Raw genomic sequence first — 25,587 nt, 5'->3', positions numbered from 1 at the left:
TTGCATTGAGGGAGTACTTGAGTGGAGGCCCAATGACCTTTGCTACCTTAATGCTAAACCTATAAATATATGCACATAGATCTATTTCCACATCCTCATATATAAATATATTTACATATGTACATGCCTATATTTAGGCCTCTATAAATGCCCTTTGCTCATAGCTCTTTCCTCTATTTCCTTTGACTTTCCTCTTGTCCCACTATCATGCTCAGCCTTCATTTGGGTTTCAGTAATTCCTCTCAGTTACATTACCCTTGATCACACCCGACCAGGCCCTACACCCTCCTCACCACCCATTTGGATCCCTTGTTGTTCCCTTGTCCCTGGATTTGTTAACACCACTTCCTCCCCCCCCTCTCCCCCCCGCTCAAGCATTTTCATAACGCAGTTGCACCCCTAGAAAGTTACAGAAAGGGTGAAACCATAGCTTGTACATCCTGAGAAACCAAAAATTCCATGTGGTCTGCTTTATTGTGATATTTACTGTATCGCAGTGGTCTGGAAATATACGGATGGCCCTATCTAACCTCTGGCTTCCCGTGCTCCAAAGTGGGGCTCAGCCATGCTGCTAGCCTCCCTTTCTTCAGCCTGTCCCGGCACCCATGGTGCCTCCCCCTTCCAGCTGGGTCCCTAGTGCGCTGCAATGGCCACAGGACACTCACGGGCATTACTCACGATCGTGGGGGTCTTCAGGGAAGTGAATGTTGTGTTGTCGGGTGCCAGGGAGTCGGTTCCTCTCAGAGTGACCCCGTGTACAGCAGAAGGCTACATCCCCGGGGGCTGAATCAGCCTCATGATTGTCCTGAGGTTGGTGTTCATTGTCGCAAACACTGTGTCAATCCATCTCATCAGGGGTCTTCCTCTTTTTCGCTGCTACCCTCGCCCCCACCCCCCATACTTTACCAAACCTGATGTCCTTGTCCAGGGACCAGTTTCTCCTGATGACATGGCCACAGTACATGAGATAGAGTGTCGTCGCCACGGAGCATTCTGGCTGGCCTTCTGACACAGATCTGCTGGTTCTTTAGGCAGGGACTTTCGATAATTCTTTGCCAACACCACTGTTCAAGCGCATGCTTGTCATCGGTCTTCCTTATGCACCGTCCAACCTGCACACGCGCGTGAGGCGATGAAAAATACTGTGGCTTAGGTCAGGCACACCTTAGACCTTAAGGTGATATTCTCGCTTTTCCATCCTCAAAAGTTTTGTACAGAAGACCTACCAGTGCAAGACATCTTTTGCTCTTTTTGACTGCTGCTTCCATGAGTGAATCCAAGGAAGACAAAAATCCTTGGTAACATCAATCTTTTCTCCATTTTTCCTGATGTTACCCATCGGTCCAGTTGTGAGGATGTTGGTCTCCTTTACATTGCCCTGTCATCCACACTGAAGGCTGCAGTCCTGGATCTTCATCAGCAAGGGCTGCAAGCCCTCCTCACTTTCAGCCAGCAGTTATGTTACCTGGCTATCGCAGGTTGTTATAAGCCTTCTTCCAAATCTGATGCTGCATCCTCCTCGTAGATTCCAGTTGCTCTGTTGGTGTGTTCAACGTGCAGGTTGAAGAAATATGATGAGAGAATCCGACCCTGGTGCACACTTTTCCGGAATGTTCTTGATTTTCAACCATGTACTATTCCCTTGTTCTGTTCTGCCCAACTGCCTCTTGAGCCGTATACAGGTTCCACATGAGCACAGTGAAATTCTGCAAGAGCTTAGCGTTAATAGGTTGCCACAAATCAGATCAGCAGCGTCAGGATACAGTCAGTAGTCCACAGCAGCGTCTTTCCTCAGCCAATAAGCCAAGTCTCTCTGGTCCTCAGCCTCTCGGGCACCGGGTCCTTTGGCCTCTGCCTCCATGGACCAGGAAACCTGCAGGTGGCTCCACCTCACAGTCCCAGTGTCCGGTGCCGCAGGCCTCCTCGGCCACCTTCACTTCAGAGATCTCAAGCAAGGGCTTCCCAAGGTCACAGTAGCTCTCTCTGCCAGGGATGGCTCTGATACTCTGACTTTGATGGAGGTGTGGCTTTGATCTTTCAGCACACCAAACCCCCCAAGGAAACAAAGGGTGTGACTTGGTTCCCACCCTTGATCAAACTCAAAATAAAACCAACCTCATGGCCTTTGAGTGGATGCGACCCTTAGGGCACAGAAGAATTGAATTTCTGAGAAAGCCGTCTTTCTCCCCTCGTAGTGGCTGGCTGGCGGTTTCAAACTGCTGACTTCTCGGAGGAATGCAGCCCAATGCATAACTACTACATCTTTAAAAAAAAATTTATCTTAAAAAAATCATTTTATTAGGGGCTATCCATACATCAATTGTATCAAGCATATTTGTACATGTTGCCACCCTTATTTTCTAAACATTTACTTTCTATTTGAGCCCTTCGTATCAGCTCTTCTTTTTTCCCTCCCTCCCCTCTTCTCACCCTCCTGAACCCTTGATAAATTATAAATATGTTTATTTTCATATCTTACACCAACCTCCCTCTTCCCACATTTCTGTTGTTCCTCCACAGGGGTGGTAGTGGGGGTGTTATACATCAGTCATTTCAATGGGTCAGTTCCTCTCCTTCCCCCCTCCCCTCCCCACCTTCCCCCTACCTTCCCAGTATTGCTACTCCCATTCCTGTTCCTGGATTCCAGGCGTCCTGAGCTCTTATATCTTATCATTACTGTGTACATGCTCAGGTCTAGCCTGAAGGAAGAAACAGCACTGGGGTCATGTTAGTGGGGGGTGAGGAAGCCTCAAGGAAACAGGAATATTGTGTGTCTCATTGGTGCTATACTGTGCCCTGGTTGGCTCATCCCTTCCTTGTGACCCTTCTGTGAGGGGGCATTCCATTGTCTAAAGATGAGTTTTGGTTCTCTGCTCCGACCCCTTTGTTCTGCCACTACATCTTGATCGCACTCTAATCTTGTCTATTAGTATAGCTGAGAACTCCCTCCACAATGAGCTTATCGCCCCAGAATTATAATTAAGTCTAGAATTATAATAGCTCACATGAGGAATGATGGTTAGAAAGGCCATATTAATGAGCTACGTCCCAGAACCCAAACCTGCAAGACCGGCCAGATTTGACTCCATTGTAAAGATTAGTTGCCTTCTTTCTTGTAGGCACCCTGGGGGTAGGGGCTTAGGTTTGTAGAATAATGGTGGTCTTTCATCCTAGTTGTGCAGGAACAAATCTCTTAAAGGGAGAAAGGGAAGGGGCTTCTCTAGAAGTCTCAGCCTCTGGGGTCCCCTGAGTCCCCGCCGCAGATTACCACTGGCTTGTTTCTCTCCCTCAGGTACGGCAAGATCGTCTCCACGAAGGCCATCCTGGACAAGACCACCAACAAATGCAAAGGTGAGCGCCCAGCTGTGCCCGCGGCAGGGAGTGAGCTTGGCCTGTCTCTGCCCTGTCCTGCTGGCAGCACCGCCGCCAGAAGAAGCCAAGAAGCCGGGCTGTGCTGCATTGTGCGGCAGCCGCTGGGAAAGAGCCCAGAGCACAACCTCTGGCTTTTCAGGGCCCCACTGGGAGGTGTGGTCGAGGATACTGGTCAACCCCATTGGCTGAATCAAATTCACCTGGTTTAGATGGGCCAATCCAGGTGTAAGGCCTACCTAGGTTACTACCCCTTCCTGGCTGGAAGCTGGAACCTCTGAGCATGCGCAATGGACGCCCCAGTCCCTGTGCTAGCTCCCTAATAGGAGGAAGCATGAGGTGTCCAGGCCTAAAAGAGTAGGGCAGCGGTTCTCAGCCTTCCTAATGCCACAACCCTTTCATACAGTTCCTCCTGTGTGGTGACCCCCAACCATAAAATTATTTTCGTTGCTACTTCATTACTAATTTTTCTACGGTTATAAATCATCATGTAAATATCTGATATGCGGGATGTGTTTTCATTGTTACAAATTGAACATAATTAAGCCATAGTGATTAATCACAAAACAATAAGTAATTATATATTGTGAAATATTTGTTTTCTGATGGTCTTAGGGGACCCCTGTGAAAGGGTCTTTCGACACCCCCCCCCCAGGGGTCATGACTCACAGGTTGAGAACCGCTGGCCTAGTGGATGTTTAGATTCCATGGTGACCGGATAGAGCGGGAAATGGTGTTTCGAAGACTCGAGGGTAGAAGATCGCACGGCGCATCCTGGTCTTGGGGGCATATTTTGGCCCTTGTGCTTCCCAGACTGCAGCGTGGAGATCCCCCAACCCCATCGAGGGTTTCTGGACTCAGGGAAGCCTGTCCATGTAGGGCATCTGAGGCTGCACATCCATATGGGAACAGACAGCCTCCTTTTTCTCCCTAGGAGTGGCTGGTGGATTAGAACCTCTGACCTTGAAGTTAGCAGTCCAGTACTACCAGCTCACTGCCGACCTTCCAGTTAGCAGTCCAGTACTCAAATCCAAATGTGCTTCTGACTCATGGCAACCCCATTGAACAGGATAGACCTGCTCTTGTGAGTTTCCAAGACTGTAGCTCTTTAAGGGAGTAGGGAGCTGCCCAGTCATTTTCCAGCTGTCCGGTGGGTAGGTGATAGTGTTTCCGCTTAGCAACGCAACGCGAATGCCTTCTGTGAGAAGGCAGTGATGTGGTGGGTGATGTATTCTGAGGATGGTTTTCTTGGGGTCTCCGGAAGGAGGGAAAGAACAGTAGGCTGGCTAGGGCAGGTGGCTGGTTCTCTGGCCAGGAGAGGTCGCATTCCCTGCATTCTCAGCATTTCTGGGGTGGGGCTAGAAAAGAAGGGGCTAGTTTCCAAGTCTAGAGCGAGGCCCGTGCATTATGGGACGAGCCTCTTGCCCAAAGCATTGCAGTCTAAAAGGGAAGGGAGGGGAGCTGGGAGGAGGAAAGGTAGGGACTTCACCAGGACCTCATTGCCCTCAGCGTCTTTGCTGAAAAACAACAAACAAATCTCACAGCGTGGGAGGAGCACACAGCTGGTCCCTGAAACTGCTTAGGCATCTGACCTCTGACTCTGTTTCCCGGAAGCTGTGGCCTCCTGCCTTCCTCACCCACCTACACCCCGACCGACCTCCAATACTCCTTTGCCGTTCTTCCAGGCTATGGCTTCGTGGACTTCGACAGCCCCTCAGCAGCCCAGAAGGCTGTCATGGCGCTGAAGGCCAGCGGTGTGCAGGCTCAGATGGCAAAGGTAAGGCCACTCACTCCCTGGGTCTGGGCCTCCAAGGGTTTGCTAAAGACCCCGAGTTCCAGTGCTCAGGAGCCACAAAGCTGATGGGCAGGGCTTGTGCAGTGCTTCTGAAGACACATGGCCACAGCAAGTTGGGCCTGGCCCGGGGGACTGCCAGGAGTGTGTGCAGGGGTGGCTTTCTATAAGCAGGCGACTCCCCTTCCTCCTACAGCTTCTGCTTCTTCACTGCCCTGCCCACCTCCCCTGCCAGTAGGGTGACTGCGCCATGTCTCTGAAGGAGTCTTGGTGCAGTGCAGAGGGCACAGCTTGCTACCTCCCAGCTCTGCCCCTGTCCTGTGGGGGGTGCTGGAGAGGGAGACACCCCTCCCATGTAGGCGATTTGAAAAGGTGTTTCTCTCCCACCACCGCCTCTTCCTCCTCCGCCTCCTCCTGGGTGGGAAGGGTCCCCTGCATCTCCCAGGCCACTGGGTGTCCTGTGTGTAGAGTTGGTAAGGCAGGCCGCCAGCCACTCTGCTCTGGAAGAGCAAAAGGAAACGGAAACCCCACCCGGAGAGAAAGAAAAGCAGAAGCCAAGGGAGGGACGGATTGGGGTTGCTAGCGCAGAGTGGGGGCTCACATTCCTGAAAACAGCCCTGGGAAGCTCCTGCCACCCTCCACGCTGGGCCTGCTGGAAGGAGGTACCCCCTGCCCCCGGGGCGACCCAACAAACAAAGGGCACCTCTGGCTTAGGCAGCCCAGCACGTGGGCCCTTCCCTTCGCTCCCTGCTTCCTGCTCTCCCTCTATTAGGGAGGAATACACATTCCCACTAGGAGGAGTCTGCTGTGGCCGGAAGAGGGGGAGGGGGAGCCACTCAAAACAATCCAGCCCGGAGCCAAGCGGTCCAAGCGGATCCGGATCCGGCCTCTGGGGCCGGCTGCTGAAGGAGGAAGGGGAGCTGCGCTGCTTGGCTCTTAAAGAGACAGTCAAAGCACGCTTGGCCGGCTCCACGCAAGTCGGGGATCTTACAGTCTGCTTTGTCTTCCACCACCAGAGTCAGCAGACAGCCCAGGGTCCTGAGGACCGGGCGCTGCCCTTGTGGCGAAGGCTGGTCTTGGTGGATGGCAGGCCCTTTCTGCTCTCTCTCTTCTTGGGGTGTCACGTTGTGGGGGCGGCAGAGGTAAGTGGGAAGGGCAAGGAGGAGGAGATCTTCACGTTCTCACCTTCTTCCCTTAGCAACAGGAGCAGGACCCCACCAATCTGTACCTCTCCAACCTGCCCCCGTCCATGGACGAGCAAGGACTGGAGGGGATGCTGAAGCCCTTTGGCCAGGTGATCTCCACCCGGATCCTCCGAGACAGCAGTGGGACCAGCAGAGGGGTTGGCTTTGCAAGGTGAGGGGGGCCGTGAGTGGGCAGTGATGTTAGTGAAGAATGTCACTTGGCAGGTCACTGAAAAATCTGTGCCCCCTCCCAAGGGACCACAGGAGTACCCAGAAGTGCCTGTGAATTGGAAGTCCATTGTGTTATAGGTCAAGACACTCAGGAATCCCTTAGCACCACATCCCTGTCCTCTCTCCGGTATTCTCTGTTCCTTTGATCCAGATCCAACCAAGATCATTCCACGTATTTTTACACTTTGTATTAAGAGAACTTTCTCTTTCTGTTACCTCATTTACTCTCTGTGAGGTCATTCTCCGTGTCTCTATTTTACAGTTGGGGAAGATGAAGTCCCCAGTATGAGTGATTTCCCCAAGGTCTCATAGGGATAGAGCTCCAATCCTTGTGGCTTCAAGATTGAAAACCAAGTTCATTGCTATGAAGTCGATTTAGACTCATAGTGGCCTATAGACCAGGATAGGCGTGCCCCTGTTTGTTTACAAGACTGTAAACTCCTTACCGGAGCAGAAAGCCTCATCTTTCTCCCTCGGAGAGGCTGGTGGTTTCAAACTGTTGATCTTGTGGGTTAGCTGCCTGATGCATAACTACTGTGCTACCGGGGCTTCAAGATTAGGGGGACAAAATGGAAAGCTGGCTCTGCCTTTTCAGAAGTTAGGTTTCTTAAGTTCTATAACCAACACTGCCACTAACTGGCTATGTGACCTCAGACCTTCATGCGCTCTGCCTTACTCTGTGAAGTGGAGAAGATTCACATGGACAAGTGGTTTTATAGCTATTCCCTAGAACGGGAGTCCTCCAGGGCGCCCACCGCTCGCTCTCAGGTGATCCGGTAGGGCTTCAGCTCCCTAAGCTCATGTTAGAAGTGGTTCTGCTTTTAAGAATTTTTTTTTTAAGCAGCCTGTTGCTTCTTAAAACTCTTTGGAGAGCTTAAAACCACAGTCTCAGGGGACATCTGGGTCCCCGGGCATAACATGGTCTGTGAAGACCGTGATGCACCTTTTACGTTGGTGAACTTGGGATCTTAAAAGCTTGCAAGCGGCCACCTCAGATGCAACATTCAGTGTCTTCCTGTGTGGAGCAAAGAAGAACGGGGAAGACCCCAGACTGGAGGAAAAATCGGTCCAAAGTGTCCGTGGATGATGTGAACCGTACCCTTCGCTCCCTGGGACCCCAAGAACTAGATGGCGCCTGCCTTCCGTGGCTGACCCCTCTGAAGGGGTCACAAAAGAGGTTCTGGGTAGAACCGAGATGGGGAGAAATGTAGAACAAAATGTAAACGACAGCAAAGACCAGACTTACTAGTCTGACAGAGACTGGAGGAGGCCCCCAAACTGCCGCCCTTGGACACTCTTCACGCCGAGAACTGAGCCTCCCTTTCAAGGAGCACTTGCAGGCTGTCAAGGAACATGCGCGTCAGGGAGCGATGCGCTCTTCACCACAGACAGCCCCTCTGAGACCCAAACCAAAGCTCCGAAGGCAGGAAGGGAAGAATGGATAGAAACAGAACACGGAGAAAGTAGGAAGAGGCCGGCTACAAGGGCGAGTCAAAGGTATCGCTATCGGGATTTCAGCTCAAACATGTATAGGTTTATCCCAAACAAAACGCGTTCCAGCCTGGCTCTGCGATCGGTGGATGGCTGCAGACAAGCTCTCTCAGCAATGCCCTGGTCTTGGTCTTAGTAGAGAGCCTTCGACAGAGGTCAAACCAAAGCAGGGCCTCCCAAGAGGGTCTGCCTGGCCAGTTAAGGTTGGGGTAGAGAGGTCAGCTCAGAAGAAGGTCATGGTGACTGCTTCTGGAGGTTCTAAAGAAGTCGTTTTGATAGGTCTTTTCAAGGGCCATGGGGCAGTCCTGGGATCTTATGGTGAGGAAGTTTGAAGAACGGACGCTTCATTGGTGAGAGAAAGGCCAGGGAATTTGTGCTGAGGAATTGTGCTCCTTCGTGATGGTCCACTTGCTCCTTCTTCAGGATGGCAAAGTACCCTGTAGGAGGATACCCTACAGCCCTGAACTTGCACTTGTGACCCCCCCCCCAAACCCAATGGCCATTTAAAAGGAACAAGGTTTGAATTTCCATCCTCATCCCCCCCAACCCCCAAGGATGCCCAAACTGTCCTTTTGATGTGGTCTCAGTGGAGGAGCACCGAGTCCATCGGAGAAAGGTCACAGAGATAGAAGCACCACTTCTTCGGAAGTGTATGGACCTAGCTAGACAATTGTCTCTCTCTTTGGGAGACTATTCTTCTGTTCCATAATTGCTATGATTTTATAGCAATACTTTCCCCGTTTATTCTATTACATTGTGGGGTTTGCAACCGCTATCAGGAAACAAAATCTGTAAAAATTATTGAATGGAAAATGAATTTGCTGTGTGAACTTAACTCTCAAACCACAATAAAAGGTCTTTTGAGAAATCCACAACAGTTTGGAAACTACGAGGCTAAGGGACTGAAGGTTGGTCTTTCTTTTATGGAATTTCCTGTGGCTCCAGCATGCCCTCTCTCTAGCACACTCAGACTTGAGGGAAATCAAGAGCCTCTCTCCATGGCCAACTCAATCTTGGCAGCACCACCTGCTGGCAATTCCAGGTATAACTAAAGGGAGTTCTAGGCTTGTGGCCTTTTTTAAAAAAATTATTTAAATCATTTTATTGGGGCTCATACAACTCTTATCACAATCCACACACACATCAGTTGTGTAAAGCACACTTATACATTCGTTTCCCTCATCATTCTCAAAATTTGCCTTCCACTTAGGTTCCTAGAATCAGCTCATTTTCCTTTTTTCCCTCTGCCTCCCTCCCCGCTACCCCCTCCCTCATGAACCCTTAATAATTTATAAATTATTATTTTATCTTATCTTACACTGCCCGGCATCTCCCTTCACCCACTTTCCTGTTTCCCTTCCCCCAGAGAGGAGGTTATATGTAGTATCCCGAGATCGGTTCCCCCTTCGTACCCCACCTTCCCTCCCGATATCACCACTCTCACCGTTGGTCCTGAGGGGTTCATCCATCCTAGATTCCCTGTGTTACCAGATCCCAACTGTACCGCTGTGCATCCTCTGGTCTAACCAGGTTTGCAAGGTAGAATTGGGATCATGATAGTTGGGTGGAAGAAGCATTTAAGAACTAGAGGAAGGTTGTGAGTTTCATTGTTACTACACTGAACCCTGAGTGACTCATCTCCTCCCCACTACCCCTCTGCAAGGGATGTTCAGTTGTTTAAAGATGGGCATTGGGTCCCCATCATGCACTCCCCTCATTCATGATTATATGATTCCTCCCCCCACCCCCGCCTTTGTTGTTTGAAACCTGGTTCCCTCGGCCCTTCATGATCACACATGTTGGTGTGCTGCTTCCATGTGGGCTTTGTTGCTTCTGGGCTAGATGGCCGCTTGTTTGCTTTCAAGCCTTTAAGTCCCCGACGCTATATCTCTCAATAGCCGGGCACAATCAGCCTTCTTCACCACACTTACTTATGCACACATTCATCTTCAGTGTTTATGTGGGGAAGGTGATCACACAATGATGGTTTTTGTACTTTGGTGTCTGCTACCTGATCCCTTCAACACATGTTCACTCAGGCTTGTGTGCTTAATCTCTGGGCTTTGTTGCTCCCGAGCTAGATGGCTGCTTGTTTGCCTTCAAGCCTTTAAGACCCCAGACACTAAGTCTTTTTGATAGCCGGGCACCATCAGCTTTCTTCACCACGTTTGCTTACACACACGTCTGTCTTCAGTGATCATGTAGGGAAGGTGTGTATCATGGAATGACCGTTTAGTTGAGCAAGGTGCTATTGTATTGAGGATGTGCACGCGAGGAGGCCCAATGTCCACCTGCTATACCACTACTGAACCTATAAATATATGCACATAGGTCTATTTCTCCCATGATCATACATATATTTACATACGTACATGTCTGTATTTAGGCTTCTCTGTATGCCCTTTGCCTCCTACTCCTTTCCTCTATTTCCTTTCGCTTTCCTCCTGTCCCACTACCATGTGCAGCCTTCATTCTGGTTTCAATAATTCCTCTCAGTTACCTTGACCTTGGCCACTCATCTTTTTTTCCTCCTTGCTCCCATCCCCTTCAGGGTTCAAACAAAAGAAAAGCCCAACTTCCTGCCATGACTCTGATTCATAACACCCCTTAAGGCAGCCGTTCCCAAACTTTCCCAATGTACTACACACTCAGTCATCTCAGTCGTATTTCTTACAACACCCTAAACCAAAAGAAACACCTAATGGCTCAATTTATGAAGCAATTAAATGGCCCCAACAGCCAAATAGGTATCTATGCCTTCACTTTGTGGTTATTTGCATAAGCGGTATGCAAACATTGAAAGAGAAAACATTTTTATTTCAGTCTTCAATTAGCCCTACTTAGCTAATGAGATCTGTGTGCTGAGACATTGCACGTCTCAGACCTGGAAATCGCCACCTCCTTGCCTATCACACATTGATTTTCCGATGGTCTCTATCATCATAGAAACCACTGAGAACCCAGCTTAGCAAAGAGATGACGGTGTCTGTGGGAATGTGGGCGGGCCTTGCAGTCCACACACTGGCCCAGATGCTGCTGCTGCTGCTTCTGCTGTACACGGAGCTCTCTTCCCGGCCTCTGTGCGCCACCAGAGGTGGCTCGGGATGCCTGGGGCAGAGTTTGAGACCTGTGGCTTTAAAGACTTTTCAAAAACTATGAAATGTCCTGTATGCTCCTACATCAATATTCAAAAATATTTTCCCCCACACATATATGCCTGCAAGTGGTTTAATTACCAGTGAATATTGACATGTAAAAGGAAAACGGTTACATTGTTTTAAAATACGTCCAGGTGCCATCTAAACATCACAGTTAAAAAAATCACAGTTCAATCGCTTCTCGGCCTTTTGGCTAAGATCAAGTGTAGTAAAAAAAATCACAGTTTAGTGTACAAAATTATCCATTAAAAAAAGTACACAGGCAATTCCATTTTTAACACTCATAAATCTTAACATTCTTACAGCATTTTCCTCCTTTTTATTTCATATTTCTACTCCACTGCCTTACAGAATTGTATTTTAGAGTAAAAGATATTTACAGTTGAAAGTCTTTTATGGATTACATCCTGTTATTCTTCTCTGCAACAAAAATATACATATAAGTTAACTTTTTTCTGGTGACCACAGGTACTAATTATTGAGTGTCATGAACAATTTATCTTTACAATTATTAGTTTGTAGCTGCCCAAAACAACATAAATATATTGGAACATGGATATGAAATTATTTCCCATAAAGTACATTTTATCCAGGGAGGAGTGGGGAGGGAGGGGGAAAATGAGCAGCAGACATGAAGGGCTCAAGTAGAAGGCAAATGTTTTGAGAATGATGAGGGTAACAAATGTACAAATGTTCTTGACACAATGGATGGATGTGTGGATTGTGATAAGAATTGTACGCGTCCCCAATAAAATGATATTAAAAAAAGAAGAAGTACATTTTGTCGGAAATGCTTTTCCCGTGACAGAGATGAGTCTTGCTTTGTTTCTGTTCGTAATGAGGTCACGTGGCCTCCATGACTGTGCTCTTCGCTCGAAGCGGACAAGGCTTCATTCGCAGTTGTTCGGGGTCTTGTTCGCTTGCTGAGAAACCCTGTGCACTTCAGTAAGGAGAGGGAAGAGCAGTCATCTTGTGAAGCCAGAATTCTTTGAGCTCCTTCTGAATGAGATGCCAAGAACTGGGGTGATCGATCCTAGAAATTGATGTTTAACGTGTCAGTTGGCAGCTTGCTGAAACCCTTCGACTTAGTTGGGAGCCAAGCATGAGAAGGATGGGGACCTGGTCATCAATGCCTCCGGCCGAGCTCGGGGCTGGGCAAGAAGTCCTTGACACTGGCAATCACAAGCTCTTCCTGAGGCAGATCAGTTTCAGGAACAATTTTTAAGAAGCAGTTGAGGTTCTGGAAAAAGCTCTCACCACTCCCCAGACCTGCTCTCCTTTTGGAAAGACGGGAAGGGGGATGAGCGGTACAGTGGCGGGCAGCTGCGCTGAGAGAGCCGACATAGGGTATCCCCACCCGGCTCCAGCCCCGAGGCCTTTGTAAAGTTGTCCCTTGGCTAGGAATGGCTCTTCCTTATAATGGCTATTAGTTCAGGAAGTCTGGTGATACTGACTGCTAACATAGGAAGAAGCAAAGATGTAGCACCACCAACCCATCGCCGTGGAGTTGACCCTGATTCACAGGGGCCCTCGGTAGGGGTGTCTCAGGCTGTGCATCTTCACGGAAGCAGATAGCCTCTTCTCCCCTGGAACAGCGAGTGAGTGGGCTTCAACCACCAACCTTGGGGTTAGGGTCTCATGCTTGTCTGAGAGTGCCCCCAGATGACATAGGCCTTTATCATTTCCCAAACACATTTGTGACTTTACCTCATTCTGTCTGTACAGCCCCCCATGGTAAGGTGGAATACCATTATCAGCAAAGATGAAGTAAGAAATGGGCCCAAGGGTTTTGTGAGTGGCTTGGCTCAGAGTTCGTGGGCGAACTGGCGACCCGAGCTCCATCTTACTCTGCCCCGCAGCACGCCTTCTCCTCACAAGAGGCTTCCACCCCGCAGTTCCCGCCGCTGTTCTCTCTCCCTCTCTCTCTCCCTCTGGGCCAGGAACCTTCCTGCACTGCCGGCTTCCTCCCGCAGAGTCACGAAGCCCCAGTCATCCTGTCAGTAGCTCAGCAGACCTTGATGATCGTAACCAGAAACAAGCCAGGGATCTTGGCAAGTTCTTAGCTTGTGTCATTTTGTCAGAGAAAGGGAACAGTTTCCATAAGGAATTTTGTAATAATAATAAAAGTAGATGGGATTATAAATGATTACAATATCTGTAAGAGCTCTCTCAATAAAATGATTTTTGAAAACGGCATGGCCACAGCCACCATGTCTTGTGATTACACAGATGTGCCAGGCACAACACCAGGCCCCGCCACCAGAATCTCCTTCGGAGCATTGGTTATTCCAAAGCCCTCCGTTATTCCTTTGGGAACCCCTCCAGGCACCAGTGGACAGACCTGTAGAAGCTGGAGTGCCTTTTGAGTTTACATTGCAGGAGCTCTGTGCTTGTTTCTAGCCGCCGCCTCTGGAGCATCCGGGGGCTGGGAACTCAGCGCTTTCCTGAGAAGCCGGAGCCTAACCCTTCTTGTGCTCCTTAGGATGGAGTCCACAGAGAAGTGTGAAGCCATCATCACGCACTTTAATGGAAAATATATTAAGACACCCCCTGGAGTACCAGGTGAGGCATCTGGGGTCAGGCTGCAAGGGCCACAGGTTGATACTTCCAGTGAAGGTTCTGGAGGAATCTTGCATGAGTGTGAGGAGGCTAAGTGACGGGGGGAGTCAGCTGTCCCGTCTCTTCTTTCTCCCGGCAGCCCCATCCGATCCCTTGCTTTGCAAGTTTGCTGATGGTGGGCCAAAGAAACGACAGAGCCAAGGAAAATTTGTGCAGAACGGACGGGCCTGGCCCAGGAATGGAGACCTGGTAAGAGCACGCCGGAGGAGGCAGGAGCATGAAAGACTGACCGTGGAAATGCAAATGACCACGGCCTGACTTCTTTGGGGAGCCAAGGTGGCAAACTGGAAAGCTAGCGTTTCTAACTGAGGGATGTCGACAGCATGGGGTGCGTTTCCGGAGCTGGGGTGGGGGGTGTCTTGTGTGGGGCTTTGTGGACCTTTCTTGCACAACAATAAGAACTGGAGACCAGCTCGTGTGGGGCTTGCCCAGACTGCTCAGCCTTGACAGGCAGGCTTGCCGCCTGCCCTCACTCAAAAATTCTTTCTTTCTAGAGTGCTATGGCCTTGACCTATGACCCCACCACAGCTCTTCAGAATGGGTAAGTGTGTTTTATCATCCAGCCATCCGAAACTGTCTCCTGGCTAGGAATGGCTCTTCCTTCAAATGGCTGTGAGTTCAGGAAGTCTGGTGAGACTGACTGCTAACACAGGAAGAAGCAAAGATGCAGCACCACCAACCCACCGCCCAGGCTCTTGGGCATTTTTATCTTTATTTAATTTTCTTGTCGTGAAAATAAAGAGCAAAACGTGCTCCCATTCCACAATTTCCAGACAGAAGTGTGGGTGACACTGGTGGCGTGGCATCTCTGCACGGTGTCCACATTCCTGCAGTTTCTGCCCTGCCTGCTCCTCCGCCTTCTCCGCGCTGCTTTCCAGTCGCCCTGGGCCCTTTGGTCTGGTGTAGGTTTTTGTTTTTTTTAAATAAAATACTTGAGTATTTAATAATATACTCAAGGGTACCAATTTAGGGAGTTTAATGGTGATTTCAGAGGTGGAAGATCATCTTTTTATGCAAATAATGATCATGTTTTCTGCTTTTGCTAATTGTAAGCCCCCACCCCCCATGCATTATTTCCCCAAGTGCCCTTCATCCATCTTTTTACATGTCGATGAGTTTCTTTTTTTCGGAATGCCCATGGCTTGAATGTCCGCCCTTCACCTTGGTGTCCGTGGACGTGGGTTGGTTCCCAGCAGCTGCTCTCCCCAGCGTGCCCTTGAGTTTCCAAGCAGCCTTCTCCTGGCCAAATTTCCAACACTCTAGGAAGAAATCTTTTTTTTTCTTCTCTGCCACCAGGTCAGCTGGCCCCAGCCCCAAAGGGGTGCTGGTCTGTGTTCCCTGGGCCAGAAATGCCACTCAGTTTACATTCTGATTCTGACCTCTGCCACAGTGGCCCACTGCAGTGGCTGTGGGGGGTGGTGGGGGGCAGGTGAGTGTCCAAAGAGCCAGAGGATCGGCTCTCCTTCACTGTGGCAGCCGGGTCCCAGTTAGTGAGCACCTCCCTCCACACAGTCCTGCCGCCCCGACTTCCTATGGGGCAGGTCCCAGGCCCCCAGCCAGCGGGGACCAGTCCCTGCCTTGGCTCTCCAGCTTTATATACTACACCACCCTGCCCTCCACCTGTCCGGTCTGGGTACACTGGGTGCAGGGTGACCACAAGGAACCCCACCGCCTCAGACTGGCCAGAAGCAAAACCAGATTCAGCTGGTTGTCCGGTTCCTGGGATATTCCCAAACTTGGCCGTCACTGTGACGTCTTGATCCTGGCTTATCCCTTTATTGTACAACTATGATCATCAAAAACGTTTTCAGGCTATTTGAATGAGAGTGAATGGGGCAGAGCGTCACTATGGGAGCTATCACGAGACATGAGTGGTGACTCTATTTTTTTTTTTAAGACTTTGAAGTTCCAGCTACATTTCCCTCCCTTTTTATCAGGATTCAGCTCCTGTCACCCTGATCAGAACATCCCGTGCGGGTCGGAAGGCCCCATCTAGTTTTTCTGGCCTCTGGGTGGAGGAGGCTCATGTAATCGGTCACTGCTCTGCGTCTTGGGTTCCCAGACACATAAAGACCAGTAATAGATGGTCGCTCACAAGCTTTTAAGAGCCCAAAGCACTACTCGTCCCTGTAGTGGCAGAGCTCGCGGGGGAGAGATGTACCTTGGTCCTTGGCTCCTCCTCGAGAGAAGGAATTCATGCGGAAGCCTGGTTGGTGATCCCAGTGAGTGTATAGAGAATGGAAGCAGCTTCAGGTCCTAAGTAAGTGGAACTCAAGCCAGACACAGTCCGCGGCACATTTACAGGACTGCAGCCCAGCTGTGCTGCATCGAGAGACAAAACCTTTGGCTTTTCAGGGCCCCGTTTGGAGGTGGGGCCGACAATACTGGTCGGCCCCATTGGCTGAATCAAATTCACCTGGCTTAGATGGGTCAATCCAGGTGTAAGGCCCACCTAGGTTACCACCCCTTCCTGGCCAGAAGCTGGAACCTCTGAGCATGCGCAGTGGACTCCCCAGTCCCTGTGCTAGCTCCCTAACAGTAAGTAGTTAGGAACAAAACGCTAAGAACTCTGTTACACCAATTAACCAGATCCCCATAAAGCCATCACCCTAAACCCTTCCATCCAAGATACCTATCCCACGAGGTGACAATCATATCAGCATCTGTAGCCCACTGCCCCTTTCTTTGGTTGATGTTTTAAATGCAAGTTGGAATAATTGATTTTTAAATGCGAGGTGGAATAGTTGGTTGGAAGGGGCTGTGCCTGTCAGTCATGGCCCCGGCCTGTGGTTTCCTGTGATTTCTTATCGATTCAAATTCCTCCTGCCAGGTTTTACCCAAGCCCCTATAACATCACTCCCAACAGGATGCTTGCTCAGTCCGCACTGGCCCCGTACCTCCCATCTCCCGTGTCTTCGTATCAGGTATGCGCAGGCCTCCCCCCAAAATGGTGCATCAGGGGAAGGAACAGAAAGCTGGGAGGTACACCCTCGTGGTGTTTTTCTTTCATTCTAACACACGACACTCAAGTGGTGCAGCTATTCCCACGACGTCCTTCTCCATCTTGTGCCCCCCCTACCCCACTCCCACCCCATTCCCGGTTAACATAGAAGGGCTTTCAAAATGTCGATGGAAAATGGAATGGAAAGAAAAGATAATGGTTGAAGCCCCCCCCCCTCCCCTGTGAACTCACTGCCCCTTCAGTTTTCTGTCTAACGGGTCAGGTGTCTGTTGTTCAGGTGGATCCCACGTGAACCCACGACCATCAGGTTGGTCCCCCTGATAAAGCCCCACTGTAGGAGGAGATTAAAAAGAGCACACGGCAGACAGTATCTACTAGTAAAACAAAACTATTGTTTGATTTGAAGAAGATGCCAATGGGTACTTTTTGTTTCGAGCTTAAAGATAAATTTCAGTGGAATATTTTCAGCAGCTCCTCAGTCTCCCTGGTTGTAGACTTTCTGGATTCTCTGTAAATTTTTAATTCTGTCCTACCAACCTGCCACACACACGTACACTCCAACCCCGCTCTCCACCCTGCCCAACTTTGATCAGGATTCTTCTAGGGAATCTTTAATCAAAATGTTCAGTAATGGTGACTAGACATCATACTGTTCTTCTGGCAAAAACCCATTTCTAAATATGGTGACACGCTGAGGTTCTGAGGACATGAATCGTTAGAGGATATGATTTAATAGGACCATCTTTTCTTTATCATCTAATAATAAATACCAGTACTTACTGCTCTTGTCTATCCCAGCGATCTCTTTCTGTCCCTATTCCAATAATATGTTGACATGATCACAGTGGCCTAATACTATGTTTTAATATCTCCTAAGATAAACCTTCATCACTCTTTCTAGTTTGCTATTCTGAAGCGTCTATTTCTCTTATAAAGTTTAGAATTACAATAAGTCTCTCCCTCTCTCATATATGTAAATTTATTTAAGAGAATTGGCTTTTTTAAAACTATGGCCTTTTCACTCAAGTTATGGAATTTACATGTTTTCCAATTTTATTTTATGTTCTTCAATAAAACTTCAGTTTGCTTTCTTTCTTTGCTTGATAAACATATTCCTAAGTGCTTCATTATTTTTATAAGCAAATCTAGTTGTTTATTTCTGGACTGAAAGAACATGATTGATTTACGTTTGTTCATCTTGTACACAAGGAACCCATGTGGCATAGTGGCTTATGCACTGGCTTGCCAGCAAGGCCAACAGTTCGAGCCCACCGGCCACTCCAAGGGAGAAAGGTGCAGTGTCTGCTCCTAGTTTCAGAAAAACCCAACAGGGGAATTCTACTCCGTCTTATAAGGGTCTCTGTGAGTGAAAATGGATTCACTGGCAATGGATTTGGTTTTGGTTTGGTTTATCTTGTATACATGTAACAATGAGTCCTCTTATTACTACTATATTTTCTTCAGTCGTTTACCCTTTCTAGGCATAGTTACTTTTATGGCCAAATAATATTCCATTACATAACTGGACCATGTTTATTCATTATCAGCCAAAGACATGGGTTGCATGGGAACTCTCTGACTTTCTAAAACCAAAAACCCAAACTCCCTGCCATGGAGTCGGTCAGTGCTGACACATTGTGGCTCCTGGCGGGTTCCGAGACTGTCACTGTGTCCAGGAGTAGAAAGCCCGGTCTTTCTCCCTCAGAGCTGCTGCTGGTGTCAAACTGCCGACCATGCGGGCCACAGCCAAACTTGTAACCGCTGTGGCCACCAGCGCACCTAGCAACTACCAAAGCAGTTGCCCGCGTGGCCACGCCATTTTGAAGTGCAGGAGCTCCTGAATTTGTCCACACCACTTGGCCTCCGTCTTTTTCCTTTCTCTTCCCTAGTTGTTCCAGGTGGTGTGAAGCGGTCTCTCACTTGGGTTGTGTCATCATTTGCACCCCCTCGTGACTAACAGTGTTGAACCGCCTTCCCGTGTTGCGTATATTTGCATATATTTGAGAATTGTCTATTCACATCCTTCGTTCATTTCCTAATAGGATTACTTAAGTGAGTTGTAGCGCGGCTAAAAAATGTTTAGGCAGTTTTTTAAAGAATTGTTTGTAAGCAGCCATTTATTTATTCTGAATGTTTCTTTTCCAAGTGGGGGAACTCAGACTTTGCGAGGCGTGGGGCGGGTTTCCTGAACTTTATCATGTCTCTGGGCTTACCGTTTGTGTTTGCTGTGCTTGCCTTAGAGGCTGACTCAGACTTCTCCGCTACAACTACCTAACGCGTCTTGGATGCACCAGCAGCCGTACCTCATGCAGCCCTCGGTGAGTGGTCGCAGGGCGCAAAAGCCAGAGACAATCTGACTTAAAGGGAAACGACGGGATTTGATGACAGGAGATGTGGGTGTGAGTTTTGGCCCAGTCCCTCGTGCATCCCAGCTGCATGGCCTTAACACCCGACCTGTGACCTTCTTGTTTTTAGACCAGCGTCCCTCCAGCCTGAGGCACCAAGTGCTTAGTCTGAGCAGGGCTGGGTTGCAGCCCACCTGTCCAGTCTGCCCCAGGATTTATAAATATCCTTCTTCAGGGGTCCTGCCTGGTAACCACTCGTCAGTCCCTGCTTTCAGCAACTCCACAGGCCAGCTAACCCTACCCTTTGTCTCTGCCTCAAGGGTTCAGTTCTGACAGCAGGCATGGACCACCCCCTTTCTCTGCCCCCTGCCTCCATGATGGGACCTCTCACCCAGCAACTGGGCCACCTCTCCCTCAGCAGTGCAGGCACGGTAAGGCGGGAGGTTTGTCAGCCTCTAAGCCCGGCAGAAGGAGAACCAGAAGGAGGACCGGTGCGCAATGCTCACTCTGCGTGGTGTTGGGGATCATTGCAGTGCAGGGGCGGGCGCGCTGGGGAGCTAGACTCACAAAAGGAAAACCCACGACTGAACTGATTCCTGGACCACAGCCTAGTTTATCCTGGACGTGACCCATATTTCCTAGAAACTCTTATCAAAATTGTAAGAACAGGAATAGATGGAGCAGATCACGATTTGGGGCCTGTGCCTTCCAGGAGGGGGAAAAGTCGGGAGAGAGGAAGGGAGTCAGTCAAGCTGGTCCGTGTCTTAGAGAGAGAGGGGGGGGGAAGGGGGGGGGAGAGAAAACCCACTTCTTCTAGGATGGCCTGGAGTGCTTTTAAAGAGCCAATATCTGACCAGTTAAATCAGGATCTCAGAGGGCGTTAGACAGCCCTCAGGCTTTTTGTTTTTCTTTGAAAGCTCCCAGCCCTCACTGCTCTGACACTGTTGGTGTTTCTCCTTCTAGTACCTGCCCGCGGCTGCCGCTCTGCAAGGAGGGTACATCTCCCAGTACACCCCTGTGCCTTCGTCCAGTGTCTCCGTGGAGGTAAGCGCCTGCTCGCTCGCTCATCCCTTTGGACTGCAGCTAGGAAGAGGAGTAGGTCTGTCCCCACCCACGAAGCCAAGCGCTTCCTCTCACGACCAGCTGACTGTTCCCACGGTGCTGGGAGCTGGAGGTGTGCCCAGAAAGCCGGGTCTGTGCCCTGAAGGAGGCCCGCCCTGTTCACCAATATGCACACACCTGTTTGTTTTAGGTCAGCGGTTCTCAACCTGTGGGTCACGACCCCTTTGGGTGGGGGTTGTCTAACCACCTTCTCCCAGGGGTCGCCTGATTCATCACAGTAACAAAATGACAGTGCTGAAGTAACAACAAAAATATTTTTATGGTTGGGGTCCCCACCCCATGAGGAACTGCATGAAAGGACGGGGCGTGAGGAAGGTGGAGAACCACTGTGTTAGGACACTTGGTGCCACTCGAGGTGTTGGGGGCGTTGGGGGTGAGGGAGGGCGGAGAGGTTGGGGAGGACAATTGTCGTGGGGTGGGAGGAGGTGCGGGAAGGAATCTCTGTCTCGGGGTCACTGTCTGTCCTGCTTTGGCTGGGGTGCAGGAGAGCAGCGGGCAGCAGGCGCAGGTGACGGTGGACACGCCCTCAGACCTCGGACTCTACTCTTTCCACAAGTAACGCTGGGTAAGAAGGACACGCCGACGGGCTCTCCTGTCCGTCACTCTCCCCGACCCTGCTGGCTCCTTGGGAGTCCGCTGCCCTCTCGGCTGACTAGACACCAGTGCTTGGGATGCTGATTTTCCCAGACTCCAGAAGGTTCACCAGGAATGCAGACCACGGCCCCCAACTAACGCTTCACCATCATTCCCCCAAGAAAGGCCTGGGCCTGAGGGAAAAAACCCCAACATCTTTATCTACGCGCCTGCCCTCTGCGACATCCAAGAAACAACACTTCCCTTCCTTTCTGTTGGCAAGGAAAGTTTTCAGTTTTGTTCTGTTTTCTCATTGTTAACCGCCATGAACACTTGCCCTAGCCCAGAGCAGGGTGGTGGGCGGTGGCTGAAACCTTGGCCGGCTGTCGGAACAGCATATTTTAATGTATGAGGAGTCCCGGGGAGGAGGGGGGCTTTAGAAGCAATGACCTGTCGTTTAAGAAGAAGCCAGGAAGGTGTGATGCAGCCCCGGAGCAGGGGTGCTGTGAGCCCCCGGGGCTGCGCACGGCTGATGGCCTTTGCTTTGCGCTGTGTGTCTGCGTGAGAAACCGCTATCGGCACAGCGGTAGCAGGTGGCCTGGAAGGCGCGGGGCTCCCGGCTGCCCGTTCGTGCTTGCCCGCCGCCGCACGTGCCCCTCTTCCCTCTCATCCACACTGTTGTGTTTCTCTTCCATACGGCAGAGCCTGCCTACTTTGCCTTTGACAGGTTTTCATTTTGTGGATTTCTTTTTCTTTTTTGAAATACATTTCCTACGGACTTTTGGGGGCTGGGCAAGGCACAAAGTGGAACACTACACGGGCCAGGAGAATGGCTTGGCCTCCTCCGGGAGAGAAGAGGGGCCGTTAGCCTCAGGAAGCAGAAATGCCCCCTAGGCCCTTGAGAGAGACAATCCCACAGCCCGGGGAAGCCAGCCCTACCTTTGAGTCAAACTCAGATGAAGACTAGGCCTCCCCCGAGAATGGATCGCGTGGTGACTTCAGCTGTACCTCTTCAGGAGGACCTGCCTTTCTGCCGCCTGGAGGCCCTTTCTTCTTCCTGCCCTGGCTTCCACAGCTGCTCTCTTCCCCACTCCCCATGGCCCTACCCAGAGCCGGTGCAGCTGTGACCTGGCTGAAGCCACGCGGTGGGGCTGGGGGAGCAGCACTTCCCCCTGGAAACCAGTGAATCTTGGCTGGAAGGAACGGAGCCCCTTCGAGGACATTTGGCCACATCTGGAGACCTTGTTGCTTGTTAGGCCTGCAGGGTAACCCCCGCATCTCGGGAGCAGAGACCAGAGATATTGCTTGCATTCTCAGTCAGTGCGGCGCGCGCGGTCACGACACAGAATGAGCTGCCCACAACATCAGCCTCGCCCAGGTTGAGAAAACCTGATAGAGACAATGTGGTCCCTACCCCCTACGTGGCAAACCGCCCCCTCTGGACACACAGTGCCTTTTGACACATGCAGTTCACTGCTGGGACACAACAGGGGCCTTGAGTTCTCCAAGGATTTGGCCCTTGGTACCTCTGCACCTAAGAGCTTTTGCCCTTGTTGTGCATGCCGGTGTCACCTGGGGCATGCGGTGTGTGTGTGCCGTGCAGCTCTCTCTGTCCAGTGGGACCAGCCTTGCCCTGGCTTGTTTGGGCTCCTTTCCCAGGGAGAAATCATTTTCCTTCTATGGAAGGACAACAGGGAGACAGGCTGGGAAAGGACAGTAAATCCTATTCCATGGTCAGGAGTCCTGGGGGGGGGGGGGGGGGAATCTCCATCTTGCTCCCAGACCAGACTCCATGCACATGGAGACAGATGGTAGGCGGCCTTTGCCCTGCTTTTGGGAAATACACACTTGGACCTGTCTTCTCCCAGGCGCCCCCTCATCCACTCGAACGGGATTGCTGCCCTCTTCACATCAGGGAAGCCCTGACAGAGCAGTTGTTAGCACTTGACCACTAACCTTCAAGGTCAGCAGCTTGAATCTGTCAGCTGTTGCTGGGAGAAAGATCTGGCACCCTTGCCGCCATGGAGATTTACAGCCTTGGAGACCCTGTGAGGCCGCGCAAGTCTGCTCTAAGGTCAGAGTCAGAATTGACATCGCGGCCACAGGTTGGGTTTAGTGATCACTTGCCGTCAGGACAGACAGCAGAGGAAACCGGAGAAGAGGTGTCCGTTAGGCCCAAGGGAGGTGGCACAAGTGGGAGAGCTGCAGAGCTACACCCCACCCAGAATTGAATCCCAAAGCTCCCTCCCCCCCAGATGGATCCTTTGTACATCCTGAAGGGTCAGGACCGTGGTTAGGATATAAAGTGTAAAAGACAAAATGTCACTATTAAGTTTCCCATGGGTGCTTCCAACCTCAGGAAGGGCTCTTCCAATGCTAAAAAAGAAACCCGGTAACTTAGAAGGCTTTGGTTGGGAAGACGGCTCTGGCCCTCAGTCAAGAAAAGCACACCATACCTGCTTTCTTGTGTGTCCTTTAAGACAGAGAGCGAATTCAGAATCCCGTTCATTTGCGAGACTGGGGGAGCCTGCTTTGCTGGGTTTAGGGCAGTGCAGGCTTTGTGTATGTAGACACCCCTGTTGTTACTGCAGCTCCCCTTTGCCTGCTGCACAGAACTCCCGAATCTGCCTACGTTCCCTGTATTTAAAAAAAATCCTTAAAATGGCCATGATCTTTGAAAAGCTACTATGTGTTTTTCTCCTGTGGATCTTGTTTGTTGGATTCTACTGTTTCTGGCTTGGGCCAGTGAAGTGATGGGCAATCTGGTTACTTCTGTAGTGAGTGGCTAACAGCACTGAAGAATCTTTTGGTGTTCTGGCCTACACTATCCCCTCAGTTCCGGTCTTGGACACTCATAAGGGGCCCTTTTACCTGGTCCTATAGGGTCACTTAGGAGTCAGCATCGATTCGATAGCAGACTTTGGGTTTGGAGTTAGTAATTAATTTCTAACGGATTGAAGAGAGGCGGGAGAAGGAAGGAGGGACACTGTAACCATGATGTTGTCTGTTGGTGGGGATGGTGGTAGGGACAGAGAATTCCACAATTGTAAGGGAGTCCGTCGTCCGGCTCACTAGCCTGGGATGGGGTCTTCAAATGGTTTCTCTTAGGGCTGTGAGTCCATTGTTAGTGTCTTTCACCTCGTGTGTTCTCTGAATCCTGTCTTTGTGGAGCCCACTCCTCTCTCCACCCTTCATCTTTCAACTTATTCCAGATGCTCCTAGTATTCTCCAAATACGTTGGTGATGTTTTCCCTTTCAGACAAATGGAATATTGCCAACCATCTCAGCTGGTGTGACCTTTCCTTACCATGCTCAGACACTGCAGGTCTCATCTCAGGGGAGTTGCTGCTGCTCCCCTCAGCTGGGCTAACATCTGAGAGAGCAGAGGTTCAGGAGGCTCATTCTGCATGGGAAGGATTACGGGGAGAGTGTTTCTAATGTTTTAAACCAAAGAATTGGAAGGGCTTCCCAGACGAGGAAGCCAGGTGGCTCTGGAGAGGAACAGCTCTTCAGTGATAGGGAGGACATTCCGAGCTCTGAGGGTGAAGACCAGACTCCACTACTTCGAATATTCCTGCGTGGGGCCACCTCAGTCTGCTTCCAGCTGACGGCAGCACTCGCAAGTTCATTTCTGGCTGTTCCAGTGTGTATCCATTGGGGCTTTGGTCTACTTGCGGGTTGCATTTTGCCCATAAAGGTAGGCGACAAGAGGCTCTACGATGTTGCAGGGATCTCAAGGCTACTAGGAAATACCGCTGCTCACCTCCCTGTGCCCCACCCCAGATAATGGGGGCATTGCGCTCAGGAGGGGCCACTTTGCCTTCATCTCCCATCAGAGGGCAATAACGTGGGAGGATGGTGGTCAGGTCTAACTCAATTTCCCCCCAGTTCTCTGAGGTCCAACTTTAGCAGGCTTCAAAGAGTGGGATTATGATGAAAAGCCAGGCAGTGAGGGCCAGATTCTAAATCTGGCTCCCTGATCCCAGTGTTTCCAGCATCCCTTACAAAAACCAACCACTCCACCCATTTATGCTACCAGCACTGCAGGTCCTTCCCAGCATTAGCGAACAGATCTCTGAAGCTCACTCCCCCCGCTCTCCCCAGAGAGGGTCTTCCTTCAGCATCGAAGGCCACTGAAGAGTTCTAGCCACCTGCTCTGTGCTGGATTTTCCTGCCCTTCCCTCCACTGGTCCTGACTGCCAATGAAAAGGCCAGGCACCTCTCATCCGCTCTCCTGGGTTTTGCCCTGGCTTGTCCACATCTGTTCTGAATAAACCTTCATTCTCCACGTACATCCCCAAACTCTGTCCTTGTTACACATCTACCTCACAATGTCACAGTTCACAAGGGATCAAGCACCTGGTTTAAGGCTATCTTTCTGTTCTCAGATTAGGAAGCCAGGGGCTTGAGTTCACTATCAAATGTAAAAATCCTTGGTTATTGTCCATTTCCGGAACGTCGGGATTTTTAGCTCACTGATTCCCCTTTCTCCAAGAGGTCCTGCTGTGGCACGCCACGGGTGTAGACTGGATTCTCACTGGTGTTGGGCAGTTGCCTGTAGGAACACTGACATCGGAGGAACAGAGCTCAGAACTTAAGGGGAGAAGACTTGGCCAGCCATAGAGCTGAGGTGGTCACCAAGCACCATCTGGAAGGTGGGAGCTGGCCGGCGCGCAATGCAGTTACCACTCGAGTGCCCAGTGCAGACTGTTTAAGACCAAACGTCCCGGCTGCAGGCTGG

General features: G+C 50.4%; 1 protein-coding gene and 1 pseudogene across 2 annotated transcripts in view; both read left to right on the top strand.

The window, feature by feature from the left end:
- RBMS2 (RNA binding motif single stranded interacting protein 2) overlaps positions 1 to 25,138 on the top strand; it is a 58,307-nt gene extending 33,169 nt beyond the window's left edge. For both annotated transcript variants that reach the window (XM_075551461.1, XM_075551462.1), the window contains exons 3-13: positions 3,293 to 3,351; positions 5,055 to 5,146; positions 6,360 to 6,517; positions 13,708 to 13,787; positions 13,924 to 14,033; positions 14,339 to 14,385; positions 16,675 to 16,768; positions 19,047 to 19,124; positions 19,472 to 19,582; positions 20,115 to 20,195; positions 20,758 to 25,138. In XM_075551461.1, coding sequence (XP_075407576.1) covers positions 3,293 to 3,351; positions 5,055 to 5,146; positions 6,360 to 6,517; positions 13,708 to 13,787; positions 13,924 to 14,033; positions 14,339 to 14,385; positions 16,675 to 16,768; positions 19,047 to 19,124; positions 19,472 to 19,582; positions 20,115 to 20,195; positions 20,758 to 20,832 — 985 coding nt within the window. In that variant the 3' untranslated portion in view covers positions 20,833 to 25,138. The remainder of the gene's footprint in view (positions 1 to 3,292; positions 3,352 to 5,054; positions 5,147 to 6,359; positions 6,518 to 13,707; positions 13,788 to 13,923; positions 14,034 to 14,338; positions 14,386 to 16,674; positions 16,769 to 19,046; positions 19,125 to 19,471; positions 19,583 to 20,114; positions 20,196 to 20,757) is intronic.
- LOC142451993 (U2 spliceosomal RNA) lies at positions 11,399 to 11,472 on the top strand (annotated as a pseudogene).
- Positions 25,139 to 25,587: the final 449 nt, after the last annotated feature.

This window comes from Tenrec ecaudatus, chromosome 6 (genome assembly GCF_050624435.1).
Source record: "Tenrec ecaudatus isolate mTenEca1 chromosome 6, mTenEca1.hap1, whole genome shotgun sequence".
Lineage (NCBI taxonomy): Eukaryota > Metazoa > Chordata > Mammalia > Afrosoricida > Tenrecidae > Tenrec > Tenrec ecaudatus.
This window is presented reverse-complemented; position numbering and strand designations above follow the sequence as displayed.